The sequence below is a fragment of the Ornithorhynchus anatinus genome, chromosome 6 (assembly GCF_004115215.2).
Source record: "Ornithorhynchus anatinus isolate Pmale09 chromosome 6, mOrnAna1.pri.v4, whole genome shotgun sequence".
NCBI classification, from domain to species: domain Eukaryota; kingdom Metazoa; phylum Chordata; class Mammalia; order Monotremata; family Ornithorhynchidae; genus Ornithorhynchus; species Ornithorhynchus anatinus.
The window spans coordinates 40,165,589-40,183,013 of NC_041733.1; the positions used below are offsets into that span (position 1 = coordinate 40,165,589).

Below are 17,425 nucleotides of genomic sequence, written 5' to 3' on the forward strand. Positions count from 1 at the left end.
TCTATCCCCTACCAAAGAGAATGACCCCTCTGAACCGTTACGGCCTTGGCAAGGAGCAGATTGGGCCCCCAGGCCCCCAAAGCCCTCTATGCTGGTGGTGCTCACAAAGCTTGCCCACCCTTGCCCCGGAGAGTGGAACGAGCTCAGAGCTCCAGGTCACACATGACGGGCAGGGAACCAGGACACCACTGGAAAGCTTTGGATAAGGTCAGCGCAGAAGGTCAGAGTCCTTGCTTTGAGGGCGTCCCCATCTTTTAGGTGGGAGCTTCCAATCAGGCCTGGAAACGATGGCCCTGCCATCCCCACCCCACGGTGCCTCCACTGGGACAATCAAACAGTGATCTGTGAGGATGAAGCGGGGGCACTTGGCGTATCTGACCGCTACCCTCCAGTGAACGGCCCCTTCCTGTTGTCGGTTAATCAAGTCCCACTCGATTCGGTTAACCACATTCTATCTGGACAGTCGTAGTCCCAGCTGGTACCTGTCCTCCAACTGCCACGGCAGGTGGCTGGGCTAACCGCGGGATTCTCCAGTAAAACCAGAGGAGCATCCTCTGGTTTGCCTACGTTATCTCCCCATCCCCCCAAAAGCCGCCGGGACGGTGCGGGCCCGGTCCATCCGAGCCCGTTGCCGGGTGGACATCCAGAAGGCTCTCTGCCCGGATGCGCTGACTCAGATCGCGAGAGGCGGACCAAGCGAGGACACGGGCACGTGGGGTCAAGGTCGGCAGCAGCTTGAAGGAGCGGCCCGTGGGTCCGGGGAAGGCGCCCGGAATGCGACGGCGCCATCGGATAGGCCTCCACGCTCTGTGGGTGCCCAGGGGTCTATGGAAGCAACGAGGGGGATGTCTCCGCACCGCTAAGGCCTAACTCTCACCTCCCTCTGGGTCTAAGTCTCCTTCCCCAACCTGCTCCCTGCAGCAGCAGTCACCTATACCAAGCAAGCAAAGGACCAAAGGTTAAACGAAGTTAGAAGCACCCCGAGGCCCCCGAGAGTTCTCATCCACAGACCAAACCTATTTGCCAAGGACCCTGCCCCCTGACCGGAGAGGGTCCAAGAACTATGCCGGGAGCAGAAACACTTTAAATTCCGCCTGCTCGCCCAGGGTGGGAAGAACATTGCTAATAATAATGATAATGATATAGTATTTATTAAGTGTTTACTATGTGCCAGACACTGTACTAAGTGCTGGAATGGATACAAGAAAATCGGGTGGGACACAGTCCCTGACCCACAAGGGACTCACGGTCTCAATACCCATTTAACACGTGAGGTAACTGAGGCCCAGAAAAATAAAGTGACTTGCCCGAGGTCACACAGCAGACAAGTGGCAGAACCAGGATTAGAAACCATGACTCGCTAACTTCCAATCCTGTGCTCTATCCGCTACACCATGCTGCTTCCCATCTCATTTATTTCCATCCCGGGGCTCCAGTTCTCTCCCTGGAAGATTGTGCCACTGTTTTAGATGGCAGGGGTGGGCTTTGGTCTTGGCAATATGTTTGGCCGTATCAAAAACATGGCAGGTCAGAAAATTCTCAACAAATACACACAAGCAGCAAGAAGCCAAACAGCTTGTTAAAAAAGCGGCGGCAGAAAGGGCAAGCGGGCACTGGAGTTAAAAGGACCGTTTCTGCAGCTGGCACGGATCCTACGGAGACCGAGGGAGGGGAGCCTCTGCCCGAGGCAAGGAGGCCGCATCTCAGACCTGAGCCCTTTCCCGATAATGATGATTGTGTTATCCGTGAGGTGCCCATTACTGTCCCTGGGCTCTTGGGGCCTAGTGGGACGATCCAGACCCGCCCCACTGCCTCCCTATCGCAGTCCCTGCCCACAGCTTGGCAGTGACAAGGAGAAGTGGCAGGCCTGGAGTGGGTCAGCAGGTCACAAGGTCCAGGGTCCCATGTTTCTTTTCACAAGCCAGTTATAAAACTTTTAACAGCCAGGCAGTGGCAGGGCAGCTCCCATACGTCCCGGTGAGGTGACTGTGTCTCGAGACGTAAAAACCCAAGCAGGAAAAACCAGCTTCCGTGCTGGTCTTCTCTTCCTCTTTCCAGAACCTTACCTGGAGGTCCAGGGAGACCTGGCGGGCCGGGAAACCCATCGATTCCAGGGTTGCCGGGTGCCCCCCGGATGCCAGCTGCTCCCGGGAACCCCGGCCCCGGTGGTCCCGAGAGACCCGGGGCACCCGTGGGGCCAAGGGACCCCGGCAGGCCTCTCTCGCCAGGAAAGCCAAATCCACCATCACCCTGCCCATTACAGAAAAAGAAAAGTGTCAGTGTCCCTAGTGGGACAGATTTAGCCCAGCCCACCACCCCATCACCCCGCCGCCCTGAGTCCTGGGATGAGACTCCTGGTCCTGAAGAGCGACAACTGCATTAGGAACCTGGGTTCTAATCCCCGTTCCACCACTCATCTACTGGGTGACCTTGGGCAAGTCACGTACCTGTGCCTCAGCTACCTCATCTGTAAAATGGGGATTAAGAGCCCCACATGAGACAAGGACTGTGTCCAATCTGATAAGTTTGTATCTACTCCAGTGCTTAATACAGTGCCTGGAACACAGTAAGCACTTAAAGACCATATGAAAAAGATCAAAAAAATTCCAGGACCTGTAGCTTCACCTTGGGTCAAAATGGTCATTTTCTTACCCTTCACCCACCAGGGACCTGGTGGGCCTGGGTTGGCTTACAAATGGGGTAATGTAATCCAATGGGATCCACATTTTCTGGTTGAATTGGAATGACATGGCAGGGTGCTCTTTGGAAATAATAATAATAATAATGTTGGTATTTGTTAAGCGCTTACTATGTGCAGAGCACTGTTCTAAGCACTGGGGTAGACACAGGGGAATCAGGTTGTCCCACGTGGGGCTCACAGTCTTCATCCTCATTTTACAGATGAGGTAACTGAGGCACAGAGAAGTTAAGTGACTTGCCCACAGTCACACAGCTGACAGGTGGCAGAGCTGGGATTCGAACTCATGAGCTCTGACTCCAAAGCCCAGGCTCTTTCCACTGAGCCACGCTGCATCAGCAAGTTTCTGGAGCCCCCGATCCCTGCCTGACCACTGGTTCAGACTGGGGAATTGAGTGGCCACTCCAGTCCCCGTCCAGTTGTGGGTTCTTGTGGGTTCTGTCTTCTAGAAAGTGTGATTCCACCACTGTCGTCCCCCACCGGGCCCTGGAAGCTCAGCTACAAGTGTTGAAGTCTGGGGAGACTGGATCTGTTCAGAAAGTTCTTGGGTGCCAAAGCAACTCATCTATTTTGGGAAGTGGTACGGCCTAGTGGAAAGTGCATGGACCTGGGTTCTCACCCCGGCTCCGCCACTTGCCTTCTTTGTGACCTTGGGCAAGTCATTTAACTGTTCTGTGCCTCAATTTCCCCAACTGTAAAATGGAGCTTTACAGGCCTCTAGCCTGTAAACTCATTGTAAGCAGGGAATGTGTCTGTTTATGGTTGTGTTGTATTCTCCCCAGCGCTTAGTACAGCACTGTGCACAGTAAGCTCTCAATGACAGACTGAAAGCCCCAGTTACTGTTTCAGTATTCAAAGTTGAATTAGCTAGGAATTTTAGGACAGTCAGGATGATATATTCAGGATTTGTAATGTTTATGGCCAACAGGAATATGGAAATAACTCTCCATAGAAGTCCACTTCCCCTCTGCTTCGTGATATATGGTCCCCAAGTCCCAGAAGCCAGGCACAATGGGACACCTGACAGATCTGGGTTCTGTCTTCTCAGGGGAAGGTGGGTTTGTCTAGAGGCCTTAAACGCTTCGAGCTGGGAATCCCACCTCTCTGCTCCACCCCCAAAACCTAGTCCGAGCTCCACCACCATGATGCCTCCTTGGATGTCCCCTGACCCAGCGGAACTGGAACCCGGGACCCCGGCCGAGGGCCTAACGGGAAACTCCTGGTTCCGTCTGCTCTCTGGGCCGGGCTCCCCTCGGAAACTTCCAGGCAAGGTGGAAGACAACCTCTTGGAAGGTCTCCGGAAGGGTGCCGGCCAAGGAAGGAATGGGTCGTGAAGCCGGTTGGAAGCCGTTCAGTCTGGGTGGCCCTCCAGCAGCCGGTGGACCCAGCTATTCCCGCGGCTGGGCCGACACTGGGGCCATCCCAAAGCCACTGCTGAATGGTTTTCAGGGAACGGAGTGTGACCGGGGAATCACCGATAGGGTGAAATGGCAAAGAACCATCACCACGACAACAAGAAAATGATGACACTATTAGTTGGGGGAAACGATAGTGGGACCCCTATATGGGGGAGACATGGATGGTGGCGTCTTAATCCTAACTCCAAGCAGACTCTGGTTCAGACCCCCACTAACCCAGGGTGAACTTACCGGTAAACCCCGTTGGCCGGGTAAACCCGGCTGTCCATCTCGGCCCGGAGTCCCCGGGACACCAGAGGGACCCCTGAGGCCGACCTCCCCAGGGTCCCCCCGCACGACCTTGCCCGGAGCGAAGCTGGGCTCCCCTTTTTGTCCCTTTGGGCCTGGTGAACCTGGAACTCCAAGCAGAGCCTGCCGAGGAGACGAAGATGGAGGTGGTGAAGAAGGGGCAGGGGCATGGTCATGGTCGCCACCCCCTGCCAGTGAAGCCAGTTCTCAATGTCCTTTGGCTTCCACAAACCCAGATCCCTCTCACTCTGCTCTCCTGGCAGGTGGAACCCAAGAGTTCTGGACGGTTTATAGACTGAAGCTCCTTGAAGGAGCTTAATGACAAACAGAATGATCATAGTGTGGGATGGAATCCATCTTCTCCTTAAGAATTACTTCAATAAGCTTAGCACAATTCCTCTACCCCCCAAACCTCATCCCTTGTGTGACAGAGATGGTATGTAATTCTTTTTTTTTGGGAGTGTGTGTGTGGGGGGAATGTTATGGCTGGGGAGGAAAGGGAGAGAAGGGAGGAGTGAGTAAACCTAACATGAAGGTTACTCTTTAAACATTTAGTATTCACCCCTTCAGCCCCACACCACATATATATACACACACACACACACACACACACCCCTCCTTATTCTCTCCCACCTTCCCTATTTGTAATTTATTTCAGGACTATTTTCCCTTAAACACTTGGTATTCACCCCACCTTCGGCCCCACAGCACCCATATATATATATATATGTAGGTATATTTATATATATATATACATACACATATATTTTATATATATAATGTATCTATTATATACATAATATATATACTTATTACTTCCCATTTCCCCTATCTTTAACTTATTTCAGTGTCAGTCTCCCCTTCTAGAAAGTAGATTCCCTGTGGGTCGGGATCGTGTCTGCCAACTTTATTTTACTGTGTGCTCCCAAACTTTTAGGTTGGGACCTCTACACAAAGTAAGCGCTCAGTAAATACCATTGATTGATTGAAGGGAGGCTGGAAGAAATGGGTCTGCTCCTCACCTGCCCCCGCAACGCCCCCAACTCCCTCAGATGACGCCATCCTTTCCCCACTCACCGGAGATCCTTTCGGCCCCTGGTCCCCCCGTGAGCCTGGATCGCCCCTCGATCCTTTTGAGCCCTGAATTCCCCGGAGGCCCAGCTCCCCTGGGGGGCCCGGTTCACCCAGACGGCCGTAGTTGGCGTTTCCTCCATCACACGCACAAACACCAGGATCCCCTAGAAAACAGCCAGGGATTAGCCGACTGAGGGAGGGGAGAGGGAAAGGGCACCCTGCTTACTGTTTGGGTGGTCCTTAGGGAGAGGATGGGGGAGAGAGAGACACCAGCATACCACTCGCCCCAAAGGACAAGACCTCCAGGCCAGAAAAGCAGCTCGGGAAGGGCTGATTTCCACCTCCTATCAGGCAAGTCAGGAGAGTTCCAAGGAAGTCCAAGGAGGCCCAAGGATGCCCAGGGAAGTTTGGAGGCGGGTCCATGCGAAGCCAAGTGGCTAACCCAGGAATGTTCTCCCCAGTCGCGTAGCTCAGTAGAAAGAGCACGGGCTTGAGAGTCAGAGGTCATGGGTTCAAATCCCAGCTCTGCCACTTGGCAGCTGTGTGACTGTGGGCAAGTCACTTAACTTCTCTGTGCCTCAGTTACCTCATCTGTAAAATGGAGATTAAGACTGTGAGCCTCACGTGGGACAACCTGATTACCCTGTATCTACTCCAGCGCTTAGAACAGTGCTCTGCACATAGTAAGCACTTAACAAATACCAACATTATTATTATGATTATTAAGTCTTCTCCCCTGAGTCCCCTGGGCTCAAGCCTTCTATAGGATGCAGTTTAGCCACAGGGATTGGTCTCAGCCCTAAGCTAATTTCACTGTGACCAAGCTAACAAATGTGGTTCAAGCTAGCTGATTTTGTGTGGCTTCGACAACCCTTCCATTTTCCATGGCAATAGGAGAGGGAGGGAGGGAGAGAGAGAGAGAAGCGAGCCCTGATTGGCCCAGGTGAGCCACAAGCTGAGCAATTAACCACTGAGTAATGACAGTCGGTCAATGCGGCTTGCTTGAGGATCCCAGAATTCCCACGGCCTGAGAGACTGGATGCGTACAAACCTGCACAAGGAAACTGAAAATCAAAACCACACACTCCTTCCAAGCCCCCACAGGCATCCTGCAGGTTATAAGCGCCCTAATGGACCGAGGGACGGGGGACAGCTTGGTCCACTCACCTTTAAAGCCCTTAGGCCCGATGCCTCCAGGTTGACCCCGATCGCCCAGTTTTCCAGGTAACCCATGCTCTGTCCTCTGGATTGCCCCAGTTGAAACTCCTGACCCTGAAGGCAAGGAAAAGAAAGAACCAGAGGAAGATGAGGATGGCTTTAGCGGGCTCTGTTGGTCTGGAGCCGGGATGCAAAACCAACTGGAAGTCATTTCTCTCCAGTTGTGAACCTTGGGGTCCCCAGATGTTATAAGTTCCCCGACCCCCCAGGAGGGCATAAAGGGGTCTTTTGCAAAAGAACAGGGGAAGTGGGATAACTGGTTTGGTTGATAAGAAGGCTGCCCGGAGGCCAGCTCCCCAGGAGCGGGGTTTGGGATGCCAAAGGTCTCTCTGCAGTGGCCCTGGTCTGGGGTTTGAATGCCCCTCCCTCAGCATGGTTCACTTACCGGGAAGTCCCGGTGGGCCGGGTGGCCCTGGCTGCCCATCTCGGCCTGGAATGCCGGCAAAGCCCAAAGTGCTGTTGCCTGGCTCTCCCCGCTTCCCCTTCACTCCGGGAAGGCCCCGGGGTCCCAGTGGGCCGTGGGGGCCTGGAAGGAAAACAGAACCCAGAGACTCTGGTGATTGGCCCACTCCATCCCCCGGGATGCTCCGAGCCCTTAATCCACTGATGGGAAAGGGGGACAAATGAGGAGGAAGAGGAGGAGGGAAGTATCTTCGTTCCTCTAATGCCAACCTTACTCACTGTACCTCAATCTCGTCTCTCTTGCCTGCCTCTGGCCTGGAATGCCCTCTCTCATCATAACTGACAATTACAATTCCCACCTTCAATTAAGCCTTATTGAAGGCACATCTCCTCCAAGAGGGCATCACCCCTATTTGCTCCCTTCAGTCACACCTACTCTCGTCAGCTCCACAGCATGTACATAGCCACAATTCATTTGTTTATATCAATGTCTGTCTCCCCCTCTAGACCCTACGCTTGTTGTGGACAGGGAATGTGTCTGGTGTACTCTCCCAAGTTCTTAGTACTGTGCTTTGCACACAGTAAGTGCTCAATAAATACAATTGACTGACTGATCTATCCAATCCCAAAGCAGTAGGCTGAGGCGCAGGAATCTTTCTGCTGACAGCATCTGCCATCTCTGCCAAGACAGCAGGAAACCCCCCAAGGGGTGCCTGGGATGTCTGAACCCCTGCAGACACCAGGATCTTGGGAGACCAGGCCTTGGACCCCTCCGTGATCCTGAGTTTCCGGATGCCTGGTCAGGTCAGGACAGGATGCAGTGCAACGGCGGAGTCATAGGGATAGTTCATTCATTTATTCATTTCATTCCATTATATTTATTGAGTGCATACCATGTGCAGAACACTGTACTAAGTGCCTAGGAGAGTACAACATAACAATAAAAAGATGCATTCCTGCCCACAAAGAAGCTTAAAGTCTAGAGGGGGAGACAGACATTAATAGAAATCGTGTATAGATAGGAACACAAGTGCTGTGGGGTTGGGAGGGAGGATGAATAAAGAGAGCAAATCAGGGTGATGAAGAAGGGAGTGGGAGAAGAGGAAAGGAGGGCTTAGTCAGGGAAGGCCTCTGGAGGAGATGGACCTTCAATCAGGTTTTGAAGAGGGGGCGAGTAATTGTCGGTTACAGGTGAGGTGGGAAGAACATTCCAGGCCAGAGGCAGGACGAGGGCGAGGGTCGGGGGCTAGATGGATGAGATAGATTGGCGGCTGATACCCTTGGAGCCTCCCTGCAGGCCTGTCATCCCGGCCCAGGGCCCCGCCAGGAAGCGTGTCGCTCCCTACCTCCAGATTGTAAGCTCGTTGTGGGCAGGGCATGTGTCTGTTCTACTGTTTATTGTCCTCTCCCAGTGCTTAGTACAGTGCTCTGCACACAGTAAGCATACAATAAATACAACTGACTGCCAGTACCCTCTCCTGAAAGCCCACCCCCCACATCCCCCAACCCTTAAACTGGGGTGGCTTCCCAAGCATATGTCCCGGGGTGGCGGGCACTCACCTGGCAGGAACAAGGACAAGCCGGGGGAGCCTGGGAGTCCGGGGCCTCCCCGCACTCCAGTATCTCCTTTAGGCCCCGTGGGGCCTGGCTGCCCTGGATCTCCAGGAGAACCTATGGGGAGAGCAGTCAGAACCGGGGATCCTCAGGGGAGGCCACAAGGGCAGCCGGGTGGCAGGAAAGTCCTTCCCACGGGGTGAGAGCCTTGTTTCAAAGGCTTGCCCGTAATGCAGAGCCCGGGGAGCAAGACCTCTGACCCCAACCTCTGCAGCCCTATCTCTCCCATCACCACAGCCAAGATCCCAGGCACACCCTTGACCACTGCCGCCTCAGGCAGGGCCACGTCACCCTGAGCTCCCTCCTCCGAGCTTGCCAAAATTGGTCCCGTGATGGCTGGTATCCTCCGACTGGCTCTGCTCGGTAGCACGGCCCGAGCCCTCTGCCTCCCACTCATGGAAGCAGGTCATTGGTTAGCAGGAGCTTGGACAAGGGGCCCGGTGGGACCCCCTTGGGGCAGTTCCGAGGATTACGGAGAACGAATCAGGAACGAAGACAGGATGGAACATCCGCTGAATGTCTTCCCCAAGATCTCCATCCAAACACCCACCTGAGATGACAGCGCCTTCTGTGTCGATGAAAACCGTGGGACCCGGCAGTCCGGAGTCACCCCTGTCTCCCTGGAAACGTGAGACTTGCTGAGGAGGCTTCTTCTCACCCCTTGGGGGCTAATCCCCCTTCCACCGCCCTCCTCAGGCCCCAGAGAAAAGACCTTGTGTCAAGGAGCCCTTTGCTGGCTACTACATGATGGGCAGAATCCATCAAAGTAATTATTGAGTTCTCATTCTATGCAGAGCACTGTATTAAGCACTTAGTAAACACTGGCCCCAACGCATCTCTTCCACGCCCCTCTATGGGGTAACGTTTCGGAGTGTCAGGAGTGGAAGGAGGGAATTCAAACTTCTGTCTGTAAGTAGCTGGGCAGTACGAGGGAGAAGAGAAAGCGGTTCCCCAAACCCCTGTAACAGCAGGATGGGCAGGGGAGTGGGCAAGTCCCCGAAGCTTGAAAGGATCAACTTCAAAACAAAGAAGCATTTCTTCACCCGGCAAGTTGGTAACAAGACCATATGTAGTATTTCATCAGTTTTTACTGTGTGCAGGTCACTATACTAAGCGCTTGGGAGATTAGAGTACAAAAGAGTTGGTAGACAAGATGACTAGCCTTCAGGAGCTTACAGTCAAGGTGGGGAGACAGACATACAGGTAGGGGATTATGACCAATTTGCATAGGCAGAATCGATTAGCAAAAATAAGATGTTTGAAGCCAATGTACTTTGGATGAATAAAAGTGATCTGAACGGTGCTTAACAAATACCATAAAAAGTTCTCAAGAATGCAAAATATCTCCTATCCATGGGTGAATTGAAAAAAATATTAAGAATTATAGCAAGTCTTCATCTAGACTGTAAGCTCGTTATGGGCAGGGAATGTGTCTTTTTATTGTTATAGCATATGTTCTCAAGTGCTTAGTACACTGCTCTGTACGCAGTAAGTACTCAGTATATATGATTTGATTCATTTAAGTCTTTTAACTCTTTTGTATGTCCCAAATGTAAAGTAGAGTGTTCTGCACCAAGCGGGTACTCCATCACTGCGATGGATGATGTGGCGAGGACAACCACACTCCGCTCCTCCGGGCACCTCAGCATTCCCGCCGGCAGACAGAATGCTGGGAGGGATTTCCTGATCTGGTATGGCTTACGGTCATGTGTTCTCATCGACCACGCAAGGTTGTGTGTGTACCCTTGGTTCTAAACTGCCAGATGCTGGCAACTGCTCTAAATCATAGACTTCCCCCTATGTGAAGATACACATCGATGGGAAGTTTTCTGTGCCCACCATTCCCCCATCTCCGATCCCTCAATATATACCTACACATGCACAAAAAGCGAGTTTTGTCTATCCTTGTGGCAGCCTTACCTTCATCCCTGAAAATCCATCCACACCAGAGAGCCCAGGAGGTCCCAGCAGACCCTGCAAAACAAGCAAAACCCCATTTAGGAGAAGGTCAAACCCTTCCAGAAGAACTGTCAGGGACGTGGGCTAGGAGACCCGGGCAGGAACACAGTCTAGGAGTCCCTGACAGGAGACCCAGGAGGACCTGGGCAGGGCACTGCAGCCTGATTTCATTGTCAGGGAGAAGAGCTAAGGGCAGGCTCCACTGTACCCTGGGGAGGGGAACGGGGTAGGAACTCACACGGGGAAGCGAACAACGGTGGTGACTGGACCCAAGCTAAGAAACGTCCCTCTCCATTTTTCAGATGGTACTGGATTTAGCCTCTTTAGTGAAGCCCGTTTAACAAAGAACCACTGGAGGAGAGGAACGGAGACTGCCTTCAGGCATGGGACTAAGAAAACCGGGCATGCCAATCCTGATCCCACCCTCGGGAGCCACGGAGGAGGAAACGATGGCCTTCGCTGGGTTGCATTCTGAGCTTGACGTCCTCCAGACCCAAACTGGGCATATTTCCTCTGTGTCTCGGCTTAAAGACTCATTTCCCTTCCCAGAATCCGTCAAACAAAATTACCAGGGCAGCACCGGCTGGTATTGCCAGCTGGTGGCAAACTAGATAACAGTCCCAACAAACCCACCCTCCCCATTTCGTGGGGATGGAGACCGGACGAATCAAGAACAATTATAACATCCCCAAACCACACAGTCTCTGTTGCAAGTGATGCTGTGGATTCTGACTGTACTCAGCGACATCAGAATAGTTAGCCGGATACCTTAATCCCCGAAACTCCGCTGCTTCCTTCCAGAGCCATGGGTCCCTATGAGAGAACAGACACAAGTTAAAAACATCACACTGCAGTTTAAGCAGCAGTGCCCACCACAAGTTGGGAACCTGCCACAAGTTTCTAGCTTAGTGATTCATTTCCTGCCGCCGAATCTCTTTGAGGGGGTCACCTGGAGATGGGTTGAAAGGGGAGTGTTACATTCTGGGACTGTGGTCCCTCATCTCTATCTCGCCCACCATGTGGTGGAATTCCAAAAGCTTCCTTTGGAAATCCATTCAGCCTTGATCATACCTCTTCCCCTGGCCCGTAACGCTACGGATCGTGAGAATGTAGAGGATGGATCACATTAATGGAGGATGCATCACATTAACTAGCCAGTGAGAGGGGGTGGGTGCTCGGCATAAAGCCCAAGGACCCTTCCCAAATTTTGTCATGCAGAAACAAGCCACTACACCAGGGTCATACACTCAGTGAATTTCTTGGCAATGGCTGGCAGAAGAGGGACAGGGTCAGGCAGAAGACTTCCAGAGGAGCAAGAACAAGAACTTTCTGTGGGCATTGATTTGACTGAATCAGAAGGGAAGAAACAAATGTTCAGAGAACCCCCCAAATAATTTACTCTCCTACCCGAGGTCCTGGCAGACCAGGAATTCCTTTTTCTCCTTTTTCTCCGAAGCCTCCGAAGCCCTGAGGGGAAAATATCAGCATTACCGAGGTCAATGGGCCCAGGAAAGCCTGCGGGATGTCCAGGCAAAGTCAGGGAAGGCAGTGATGGCGCAAAAGCAACGTGATGTCACGTGACGACAGGCAGGTGATATCACACACTCCACCCTGGCAGACAGGGGAGTATGCTGACTGTGGAAGTCTGTGGGAGTCACCCACACTTAGAGCATTTCTCCTGGGTAGCTCCAGACGCAGTGTTTTTCCCCTCCCGGACTCCCTTCGACAAAGCCACAGCAACTGGACCATGGGCCAAGAAGGAAGCAGGAAGCAGGGCAGAGGGTGGGTCGGTGCTGAAATGAAAAATATGGGCCATAAAGTTCCTGGAGCTGTGTTGGACCGTCTGGAAACCAGACAGGCAGTTTCCATAGGTGAGAAGCAGTGTGGCCTAATGGATAGAGCACGGGCCCGGGAGTCAGAAGGACCAATCTCGGCTCCGCCATTTGTCTGCCGTGTGGCCTTGGGCAAGTCACTTCATTTCTCTGTCTCGGCTACCTCATCTGTACAATAGGTATTAAGACTGTAAGCCCCATGTGGGACGTGGACTCTGTCCAACCTGATTACCTTGTATCTACCCCAGGGCTTAGAACACTGCCTGGCACTTGGTAAGTACTTAACGAATACCATAAAAAAAAAAAAAAGAAAGGGGGGCAGGGCTCTCAGAATGACTAGGAGACCAGGGAATTATAGAGGACAGGGGTGACAGTCTGGAAGAGAGAGTGGCCTGTTACACATCCGCTTTCCCAGCATCTTCTGTTTCCCACATCTATTCATTCATTCATTCATTCAATAGTCTTTATTGAGCGCTTACTATGTGCAGAGCACTGTACTAAGCGCTTGGGATGAACAAGTCGGCAACAGATAGAGACAGTCCCTGCCGTTTGACGGGCTTACAGTCTAATCGGGGGAGACGGACAGACAAGAACAATGGCACTAAGCAGCGTCAAGGGGAAGAACATCTCGTAATATCTAGAGTTTGACTGCAAATTCCAGGTAAAAATCATCTCTCGAGGAGGCAATCAGGTAACACTGTCATTTGGTGAAGAGCCAGGATTTATGTGAGGCAAGACTGCAAATCAAGGATTCAGAAATGGACCCTAATGAGCACTCCCTCCCAGACCCACAGTACTTTTGTACATATTTGTAATCTATATTAATGTATAATATAGTATAATATATTATATAGTGTATATTAATGTCTATCTCCCCCTCTACACTATAAGCTCACTGTGGGGAGGGAATGTGTCTGTTATACTGTTATACTGCACTCTCCCCAAGTGCTCAGAATAGTGCTCTGTATATAGTAAGCACTCAATATGTACCAATGACTCACTCATGGGGTGGGGAAATCAGGAGATCTGGGTTCTGCTCCTACTTAAAACCATGGCCCACTGTGCGACCTTGGACAAGTTACTTAACTTCTCCGGGCCTCAGTTCCATCATCAAATGGGGATAAAAGAGATTGTGAGCATATGGGACCAGGACTGTACCCAATCTGTAGGTGTCTCAGCACTTAGCACAGAGTAAGAACTAAAGAGTCCCCAGAGAACTGCGCCTATGTCTACGCCAACTCTGCTGGTCCTTGGGCAAGTAACTGCATTTGTCAGGGACTCAGTTTCCTCGCCTGTACAAGGGAGATTAATTACTTGTCCTCCTCCCTTGGACAGTGAGCCTCATATGGGTTAAAGACTATGTCCAATCTGACTGTATTGGATCTATCTAACCCAGCACACAGCAGGTTGTTGATCTTGTCTCTCTCCCCAACCTCTCACCCACTACTGCCTCCAGCCTGGACCACTCTCCCTCTCCATATCCGACACAATTACTCTCCCCACCTTTAAAGCCTGACTGAAGGCATGCTTCCTCCAAGACGCCTTCCCTGATTTAAGTCCTCCTTCCTCCTGTCCCACTCCCCTTTGTATGTATCTGTGCCATTTATTCACTCCTCCCTCTGCCCTACAGCACTCATGTACATAGCCACAACTTATTTACTTATATCTCTCCTCTAGACTGTAAACTTATTATGAGCAAAACATGTCTCCTAACTCTGTCATATTGTTCTCTCCCAAGCTCTTAGAACAGTACTCTGCACACAGTAAGCACTCAATAAATATGACTGATTGATTGATATATGGGAGTCACTAGATTGTAGGTTGCAGACTTAGAGAGAACTTCTACACAAGACCGAGACGATTGATTGAGTGACGCTCCCAAGGGCTTCCTCAGGAAAGGGTTGTCCGGTAGTGCTCTGGTTTACGGTGGCTTTCAGAACCCGGCTGTAAAACGGAACCAGTTTCTGGACAAAGCGGCACACTTACCGGCAGACCAGGGCGGCCCATGGGTCCTGGGACACCTCCGGCCCCCTGCGCACCCTGTTAAAATAAAATAATCCAGTGAGAAATGGCAGACGGGGGTCAAACCGACTCAGCAAAGTGTTTGAGGGGGTGGATTCCGAGCTGCTTCAGAATTCAACCTTGTGATCCACAGCGCATCCCGGAGGGTTGGTGAAGGGAGATGGAACAAGTTCTTTTCTCTAGCCTTCTCGGGGGCAAAATGGAGAGTAACATTTCCCATGACAGGTTACGGATCACAAGGGTCAGAGGGCTAGGGGAGTAGCGGACGCTGGCAGAGAAGCGGCACATCCCAGTGGAAAGAGCCCAGACCTGGGCGTCGGAAGATCAGGGTTCTAATTCCGCCTCTGCCACTTGCCTGCTGTGCGAATGTGGGCAAGTCACAACTACTCTAGACCTCAATTTTCTCATCTGTAAAATGAGGATTCAATACTATTCTCCCTCTTGAACTATGAGCTCCATGTGAACAAGAACTGTACCTACCCCCTCCTTTTTTAAAAATGGAATTTGTTACTACTTGTCAGACACTGTACAAGCTAATCAGGTTCGACATAGTCCTTGTTCCACATGGAGCTCTCAGTCTTAATCCCTATTTTACAGATGAGGAAAAACAGAGATGACTGTAAACTCTTCTCTAAAATGTAAACTTGTAACAGACAGGGAATGAGTCCGCTAATTCTGTTGTATTGTACTCTCCCAAAGGCTAAGTACAACCCTCTGCACATAATAAGCATTTGATAAATACCACCGATTGGTGATGAGGTAAGAGAGGCACAGAGAAATTAAGCGACTTACCCAAGCTCACACAGCAGACAACCAGTAGAGCTGGGGGATTAAAACCCAGGGCCTCTGAATCCCAGGTCTAGGATATAGGGTATTTGTTAAATGCTAATTATGGGTCAAGCACTGTACTGAGCACTGGGGTGGAGACAAGATAATAAGATTCCCCCTAGGATGCACAGTCTAAAAAGGAGGGGGAACAGGCATATTGATTCCCCATTGCCCCCTCCTACCTCAACTTGCTACTCTCCCATTACAATTTAGCCCACACACTTCACTTCTCTAATGCTCATCTCACTGTACTTCGATCTCATCTATCTCACTGCCAACCCCCTGCCCACATCCTGCCTTTGGCCTGGAATTCCCTCATTTTTCCTATCTGAAAGAAAATCACTCTCCCTAGGTTCAAAGCCTTATTGAGGGCACATCTCCTCCAAGGAGCCTTCCCTGGCTAAGCCCTCTTTTCCTTTTCTTCAACTCCCTTCTACATCACTGACTTGCTCTCTTGATTTATCCCTTCCCACCCCCACAGCACTTATGTCCATATCTGTAATTTATTTATTTATATTAATGTCTGACTCCCCCTCTAGTCTGTAAGCTCACTGTGGGCAGGGAACGTGTCTGTTCCATCGTCATACTGTACTCTCCCAAGCACTTAGTACAGTACTCTGCACACAATAAGCACTCAGTGAATACAACTAACTGACCAAGTTCTCTTGGGGCGGGTTTCCTTCTGTTGTGCGTTTGGGGGATCGTACCCACCTGATCGCCTCGCTTTCCTTTGGGAAATCCCATAAATTCCAATTCCCCGGTGGATGGCGGGGGCCCGGCAGGCCCCGGGAGGCCGACATCTCCCTGTGAAAGGATAAAAGGAAAAAGATGACTGGATGTCGGGGGGGCCCTGGTTTGTCCAGGGGCTTCAATGCCTCAGTCCCCAAAGCTCCCAAAAGCCCAGAGTCAGCTGAGGAAGTGGCCAGGAGGGACCCTGGTCTCAAATGCACACCGCGCTCCACCAATCAAAGGGAGAAACGAACCGCAGAGAAGGAGAACTTAGAACAGTGCCTGGCACATAGGAAGCCCTTAACAAATACCATAAAAAACAGTTGGAAAAAAAAATAAAGAGGACTTGTTTCCTTTGCGTGACCTTATAGAAATCACTCGCCCTCCCCTTGCAAACAAGGGAACACTGGCAAATTGACAGAAAAAACCCGAGGGAGAGAAATCAAAAGCCGCAGGCTTCCAGGAGCTTGAAATGAGAAGAGAGGAAGTAAGTGTCAGAGGGGAAAGGGCAGAGAGAAAATCCAGAAGCTACAGCACACGGAGCAGAGCAGGGTCTGGGAGAGGAACAGGGAGAGGACAGACGGCTGTAGACGCTAGGCCTTATAAGACTAGGTTCTAGAGGACAGAAGACTCTAGCCTTTAAGCTCGCTGTAGGTAGGGAAATGTTTACCAACTCTATTTTATACTGTACTCTCCCAAATGCTTAGTACAGTGCTCAGCACCTAGTAAGCCCTTAATAAATACAATTGATGAACTGAGAAGAGGACTGGAGAGGGCCCCATCCCTGCCTTCGGCTCAAGGGCTCATTCCAACTCAAGTGCATTTTCTCTTTAGGCTGATGTCGGTAGACTGAAGGAGGTGGTTGTTATAGCCATATGCAGGTGAGCATGTTAGTCTGGCAAAGAGAATTTCCATGTCCAGGCATTTCCAATTCTCAACGGGCTTGACGTACCTTTGCTCCTTTCTCTCCTTGGAATCCCAGTCCCATGTTACCCTGGAGAGGGTGGCGAGAAAGAAACCAATGACCAAACTGCCTCCCAAACCAAGAAAACCACCATCTTACATTCCCCAGCTATCTCCTGGGTAAGCCTCCCTCCCAGAGCCTGGAAAATCCAACCGACTCCCAACGGGGAACTTACCTTGGCCCCTGGGAGGCCGGGGGGGCCCGGTGGACCCTAGGAAGGTACAGGATTGAAGTGAGAGCCACACTGGTTCGATTCCAGGTCAGCACGCAGACGCGTTGAGGGGGCGGAAAATGGTTGGGGTGAGCAGGAAGGGGGAGAAGTACTGCGGGTCGGGATGTGAGGCCGCCCTTCCCCTGCCCTTATGGACAGGGTGCGCGA

The 17,425-nt window shown here is 51.5% G+C and overlaps 1 protein-coding gene across 1 annotated transcript in view; it reads right to left on the minus strand.

Moving 5' to 3' along the window:
* The window catches only part of COL4A6 (collagen type IV alpha 6 chain), a 159,480-nt gene that overhangs the window by 16,263 nt on the left and 125,792 nt on the right, over positions 1 to 17,425 (minus strand). The window contains exons 10-24 of the mRNA XM_029067210.2: positions 17,091 to 17,257; positions 17,035 to 17,059; positions 16,065 to 16,157; positions 14,490 to 14,543; positions 12,079 to 12,138; positions 11,440 to 11,484; positions 10,633 to 10,686; positions 9,263 to 9,332; positions 8,659 to 8,769; positions 7,082 to 7,222; positions 6,646 to 6,750; positions 5,482 to 5,642; positions 4,348 to 4,527; positions 2,067 to 2,250; positions 878 to 931 (exon numbers count right to left, since the gene is read on the minus strand). Of these exons, the coding sequence (XP_028923043.1) occupies positions 878 to 931; positions 2,067 to 2,250; positions 4,348 to 4,527; positions 5,482 to 5,642; positions 6,646 to 6,750; positions 7,082 to 7,222; positions 8,659 to 8,769; positions 9,263 to 9,332; positions 10,633 to 10,686; positions 11,440 to 11,484; positions 12,079 to 12,138; positions 14,490 to 14,543; positions 16,065 to 16,157; positions 17,035 to 17,059; positions 17,091 to 17,257 (1,504 nt within the window). The remainder of the gene's footprint in view (positions 1 to 877; positions 932 to 2,066; positions 2,251 to 4,347; positions 4,528 to 5,481; positions 5,643 to 6,645; positions 6,751 to 7,081; positions 7,223 to 8,658; positions 8,770 to 9,262; positions 9,333 to 10,632; positions 10,687 to 11,439; positions 11,485 to 12,078; positions 12,139 to 14,489; positions 14,544 to 16,064; positions 16,158 to 17,034; positions 17,060 to 17,090; positions 17,258 to 17,425) is intronic.